Raw genomic sequence first — 6,836 nt, 5'->3', positions numbered from 1 at the left:
ACTTCAGGAGTTCTCAATGGGGGCGTTCAATGGATGCCAGGGGCACTGAGAGCAAATTAGTAGAGAGGGGGGCGTTAGGTTACAAATGGGGGGAGTTTATCAATCAAGTTCCTCTTTCCATTAAAACGTTTATCTAGACTTGGAGTATATCAGCTGGTTCTCAATTATTTGGGTTGGTACACATTTGGTTTATCTGATTTTGAAGTCTAGCGACACATCTGAAGTATCTGGTTTAGCAGCGTCAAATACACGGATAGTGGCACAACCTCGATTAATGCACCTGTGTGACTCTGTAGATGGATACGGCTCAATGTACAGAGCAGCGCGAGCACAAAGCAGGTGTGTTTTTACTCACTGACCGGTCTCGAGCTCTTAAACTCGCAGCTTTGCGAGAATCGGTAAGAAGCAAAGCACGAGAAGTGGAAACAATTTGAATTCGGCACAGAAGGGAAAGAAGTAGGGGCGTTCATCAAAAAAAGATTGAGAACCACTGATCTACTTGACTGTGGAAAGACTGAAATCTCCTAAACGGTTGGTCAAGATTATTATCAAAAAACTTATTTCAAATCAGCAATAAAATCTGACAACAATAGGATCATAAATTGTGCTTCTTTATTTCAGATCACACACACACACAAAAAAAAACTATTTTTCAGGCTGGTCCAGCTCATGCACATGCACATTCTCGAGTTGATTGACAGTTGATGTCTGTATGTAAAAGGTGATTGGCTCTTTACTTGTAAGGTGGGACTTCTGTATCTACATCCACCTTGTTGTGTTCTGTTGTTACTATTGCTGTGGCGTTCCTTTTCTAGATAAATAAAACAAGTTTTTGCTTGAGTGGCCCACCTCGTGAGAAGAGCTGTGTAATCTGTTGCTCTTGTGCACTCTCATGAACGCGGTGGGTGAAGATTTTCACTAAATAATCCATTAGATTTCAGCTTATTTCTCACCAAACCTTTGCATATACCTTCAGAATAAGGCATGAGTCTCATGGAATAATTTATTAGACTTCTGAATTATACTTTTGCATCCTTTTTGAAGCTTGAAGAGATGGTCACCATAAACTGCCATTGTATGACATCACTGAGCACAATTTTTTTTTCACAATTTCTCCCTTTGTGTTCAGAAAAAGAAAGAAAGTCATACGGGGTTATAACAACACAGGGGTGAGTAAACAATGACTGAATTTATATTTTTGGGTGAACTATCTCTTTAAGACAAACTTAATTTTGTCTTTTTAAAAATATATTTTTGAAAATAGATTTCGTCATTACAGAATTTAAACACTTAGACAATATATGAACTGTCTTATAAAGGGCACAAGGACGCATTTATCTTTATTAAATTAATACAGCAACCACTTTATCAAGTCGGTGACGTCACACGCTAAAACTCCACCCACCTCAGGGGTCTGCTTACGTCAGCCACACCCATCTCAGGCCCGCTCTTCCTGTCGAGCAATATCAGACCACGCCCAAACCGATTTGCCTTTTCCGTCCATCAACAGCAAGGCCACGCCCTCCGCTAGCCTTCTCTTTCTGTCGATCAACACCAGGCCACGCCCTCTGCCAGCCTTCTCTTTCTGTCGATCATCACCAGGCCACGCCCTCCGCCTGCCTTCTCTTTCTGTCGATCAACAGCAAGGCCACGCCCCTCCTGTGCCTGTTACACAAACAGCAGCAGCTTGAGAGAGTAAATAGAGAAAAGATGGCGGAGTTCATTCAGCTCAACAAACCCACCGAACCGAAACCCGCGAACCAAAACCGCGATCATCCTCCTCATCCTCTTCATCTTCCTCATCATCCTCCACCGGCCAAGAAGATCCGTCATGAGGAGAAAATATTCACAGCCAAGAAGATGAACGGAGGCGCGAAGGAACAGAATTACATGAACGAACCGAAAAACAAGAAACCCCGAACAGAAAAAGATCGAGAGAGAGATAAAGAGAGGGATAAAGAGAAAGAGAGAGATAAAGAGAGAGATAGAGATAAAGAGAGGAAGAAACACAAAGTGGCTGCAGAAAATCACCTCAGTATGAAGCAGGAGAACGGAGCGCTCAAGTCACCGCAGAAAGGTACCGATAATCGATTTATCCCTGATCACACTCTATCTGTGGCTGATAACGAGCCGTTTATTGGTTAAATGTTTGTGTTTATTGTGTGTGCTTATTTGTATTTGTGTGTCAAACACACCCGACAGCGCGCGCTAGTTAGCTTAGCATCAGCTGCAATGTGACCCACAACAACACTGATCAAATCAATCAAATAAACCCAATAAATATCGTATAATCTCCCGCGGTAACCCTGATCAAATCAATCAAATAAACCCAATAAATATCGTATAATCTCCCGCGGAAACGCTGATCAAATCAATCAAATAAACCCAATAAACGTCGTATAATCTCTCGCGGTAACGCTGATCAAATCAGTCAAATAAACCCAATAAATATCGTATAATCTCCCGCGGTAACACTGATCAAATCAGTCAAATAAACCCAATAAAACCCAATAAATATCGTATAATCTCCTGCGGTAACGCTGATCAAGTCAATCAAATAAACCCAATAAATGTCGTATAATCTCCCGCGGTAACGCTGATCAAATCAGTCAAATAAACCCAATAAAACCCAATAAATATCGTATAATCTCCCGCGGTAACGCTGATCAAGTCAGTCAAATAAACCCAATAAATATCGTATAATCTCCCGCGGAAACGCTGATCAAATCAATCAAATAAACCCAATAAACGTCGTATAATCTCCCGCGGTAACGCTGATCAAATCAGTCAAATAAACCCAATAAAACCCAATAAATATCGTATAATCTCCCGCGGTAACACTGATCAAATCAGTCAAATAAACCCAATAAATATCGTATAATCTCCCGCGGTAACGCTGATCAAATCAGTCAAATAAACCCAATAAATATCGTATAATCTCCCGCGGTAACGCTGATCAAATCAGTCAAATAAACCCAATAAATATCGTATAATCTCCCGCGGTAACGCTGATCAAATCAGTCAAATAAACCCAATAAAACCCAATAAATATCGTATAATCTCCCGCGGTAACACTGATCAAATCAGTCAAATAAACCCAATAAATATCGTATAATCTCCCGCGGTAACGCTGATCAAATCAGTCAAATAAACCCAATAAAACCCAATAAATATCGTATAATCTCCCGCGGTAACACTGATCAAATCAGTCAAATAAACCCAATAAATATCGTATAATCTCCCGCGGTAACGCTGATCAAATCAGATCAAATAAACCCAATAAATATCGTATAATCTCCCGCGGTAACGCTGATCAAATCGATAAAATAAACCCAATAAATATCGTATAATCTCCCGCGGTAACGCTGATCAAATCGATAAAATAAACCCAATAAATATCGTATAATCTCCCGCGGTAACGCTGATCAAATCAGTCAAATAAACCCAATAAATATCGTATAATCTCCCGCGGTAACGCTGATCAAATCGATAAAATAAACCCAATAAATATCGTATAATCTCCCGCGGTAACACTGCTCAAATCAGTCAAATAAACCCAATAAATATCGTATAATCTCCCGCGGTAACACTGCTCAAATCAGTCAAATAAACCCAATAAATATCGTATAATCTCCCGCGGTAACGCTGATCAAGTCGATCAAATAAACCCAATAAATATCGTATAATCTCCCGCGGTAACGCTGCTCAAGTCGATCAAATAAACCCAATAAATATCGTATAATCTCCCGCGGTAACGCTGATCAAATCGATAAAATAAACCCAATAAATATCGTATAATCTCCCGCGGTAACGCTGATCAAATCAATCAAATCAATCTGCCGTGTTGTAAGTAGGGATGCAACGATCCGATACCTGGATCGGTATTGGCTCCAATCCTGAAGCTTTTAGATGGATCGGGTATCAGTCCGACGAGCCCGATCCAAATCCGATACTGCGTGTTAGTCATGTTTGTTACTGTCAAGCTCCAAAAATGACATAAAAGGACCATAAAACACAACTGAACTACTTCATATGACTCGTGCATTTTATTCAAAGCCGCTTGAAGATGTGCGATAGCTCTGTGAATCACAAAAGGCTGTGTTTAATAAGTAAATATATAGTATGCACAGTGCCAGCGCGTTATTGTATGGCGCTATTTTTAGCCTTCACGTGGTGCAATATTTGAGTGCTACTCACGAACAACATCTCAGATGTAGATGTTCAATAGTTCGGTACACTTATAATATGCATTTAGAACGGCACCGGAGGAGCATTTTACCAGAATTTGAATAAGTGAATTAAACTACTGTGAACTTGCCTACAAACAGACATGCAGAACTTCCTGGAGAGTTCAGAATGTCAAAATAAAAGTGTGAGGGTTTAAAAGTTAAAGGTGCACGATTGAGAAATATTACTATTATAATTATTATTTATTATTTTTATCATTTGTTTACAAATTATAATAATATTTAAGTTGAATGGTTCCAAAAAATAACTGTGTGAATGAAAATTGAGCTGATTTACAACTAAATTGAACAAAAAAGAGATCTGAATCCTTTAAAGTCCAGATACAAGTTGAAAAACAAAAAAACGTCTTCTTTTCTACTGATGACTTATACTGGAATTACTGTTAATTTTGCTGCTACAATATCCAGTATACTAGTTAATAATAAAGTGTTTCTTAATAAGCTACACGTTTATATTGAAATAATGTGTAGTTAGAGGTTTGTGTTTCTTTACATATTAAAGAGTACTCCCAATTAGTTCCACACAATAATGTAAAGATATTCTAAACTGATTATGCAAAAAAACAACACTGGTATCAGATCGGGATCGGCCGATACTGAGATTTCTGTTATCGGAATCAGAAGAGAAAAAGTGGTATCGGTGCATCCCTAGTTGTAAGAGTAATAATCGGATCATCACTCAAATATTAAAGTCTGAAAAGTATTTTATCCGCAACAGAAAGCATGAATTCAGGTGAACTCTAATTGAACTTGCCGTGTATAAGTCTGTTTATTACACTGTAATAAAATGACTGATCTTTTACGTTACATTGTTTCTATACTCTGTGGTGGCGTAGTGGGTTAAAGCACGTAACTGGTAATCAGAAGGTTGTTGGTTCGATCCCCACAGCCATCATCATTGTGTCTTTGAGCAAGACACTGAACTCCAGGTTGCTCTGGGGGGATTGTCCCTGTAATAAGGGCGCTGCAAGTCGCTTTGGATAAGTGTCTGCCAAATGCATTAATGTAAATGTAAAATGTACTCTTGACCGTGATCATCTTTTATTACAATGCAATAAAATATAACAGAAATAATCTGCATTATAACAAGTTGTGATATTTCACTCAGATTCTATTAAATTATAAATAGTTGAATATTTCAGTGTTATCTATTGTTTATGTAATGTGTTTCAGTAACATTTATATTATTGTATGTTGTTACAGTGTAGAAACGTCCTCGAACACACATGAACAAATAATCAGTCTGATGAACAGGAAGAATCACACTTGTTTTGTTTGATAGTGTTTATAGAACAGTAATAATAAACTACATGTTTTTAGGTGACATTATTTTGTGGATCTGTTTATATTTTACTTTAGATGTTAATAGCAACATGTAATGTATGTAATATAACCACTGTAAAATAAAGTTGTAGTGAAATGGGTTGTCTCATGGGTCAGTTAGACGGGTCAAACATACTGCCCGTTGCTCATATTATCTCATTAAAGTTCAGTTAATGGTCTTTGTCTCATAAATGATGAGTGTTTAGAAGGTCTTTCTGGACGAATGTGTTGGGAGTTTTTCAGGCCACAGATGATGAAACATGTCACATCTGAACTTCATTCATAGAAACACAGTAGGTGGATCTCAGATATACACCCACAAACTCATTATTGAACATTATCACCATTTCAGAGTGCTGTCTGTTCTATTTTTAACATGGGTTTCCTTGTTTTGCAAAAACATGTTCAGATGTTTTTATTTTGTTTTAGAATCAAATTAGTTTTGCACTTGCAGAAGGCACACATTTCAATATTTAAAATGGTTGAAATGAATCATGTGACACACATTTGTCATGTGAACACTGAACTTTCACATGATTGTTATTGTATGTGACTCGAGCACTAATCAAGTGAATCTCACACAGCTTGACAAGAACACGTGCAGGTCATATTTCACTTGAAAATCAAACAACAAAAAGAGAAAATCAAATTGAGCGTTAAGAAAACCAACCCTGTTTTAAACAAGTGCGGTGCGGAATGTAATGATTCAGTAGTCGTGAACATGAATTGGGCACTGGTTAGGGTGTTCTTCCACTGAATATTGGGATACTTTTGACTCGATCACCTGCGACACGATTATAAGGTCGCCCATTAAAACACAGCTGGTAGTAATTAACAACATGGCTGTATAAATGACACTGTTGTGCATTTTGTTGAAGATATTCAGTGTTTTTATGAAAGATAAATGACAAGTTGTTTTTAACCTTCTAACAACTTTAATATTTAAGTGTTTCCTTTTCATGGTCATTATGGATTAAAGACATTACAAAAACATCTCTTAAGAGAAAATAAGTCTTTGATTTCATAGTTTTACACTTACACTCGTCCTCTAACGACTTCAGAAGACACGATGATGTTTCGTAAGGGATGTCTCTTGGTTTTTACAGTGCATTCTGGGAGTTTCTACTGAGCAAACCTTTCCGTGCTCTAGAATGATTTTGCGATTGGAACAGCCCTAGAAATGGTCGAATCACTGACCAATTCCCTGACTAGTGAACTAGGGAGCTGACTGAGATGCACCCCAGTTAAAGATCTTGTTGTGTTTGT

General features: G+C 38.0%; 1 protein-coding gene across 1 annotated transcript in view; it reads left to right on the top strand.

Annotated features, from left to right (window-relative positions):
- The first annotated feature begins 1,383 nt into the window (after positions 1–1,383).
- LOC127435172 (lysine-specific demethylase RSBN1L-like) overlaps positions 1,384–6,836 on the top strand; it is a 30,390-nt gene continuing 24,937 nt past the window's right edge. The window contains exon 1 of the mRNA XM_051688415.1: positions 1,384–2,077. Within this exon, the coding sequence (XP_051544375.1) occupies positions 1,711–2,077 (367 nt within the window). The 5' untranslated portion in view covers positions 1,384–1,710. The remainder of the gene's footprint in view (positions 2,078–6,836) is intronic.

Source organism: Myxocyprinus asiaticus, chromosome 45, assembly GCF_019703515.2.
Source record: "Myxocyprinus asiaticus isolate MX2 ecotype Aquarium Trade chromosome 45, UBuf_Myxa_2, whole genome shotgun sequence".
In the NCBI taxonomy this organism is placed as follows: domain Eukaryota; kingdom Metazoa; phylum Chordata; class Actinopteri; order Cypriniformes; family Catostomidae; genus Myxocyprinus; species Myxocyprinus asiaticus.
Note: the sequence above shows the minus strand (reverse complement) of the source record. Positions and strands in the feature narration are given on the sequence as shown.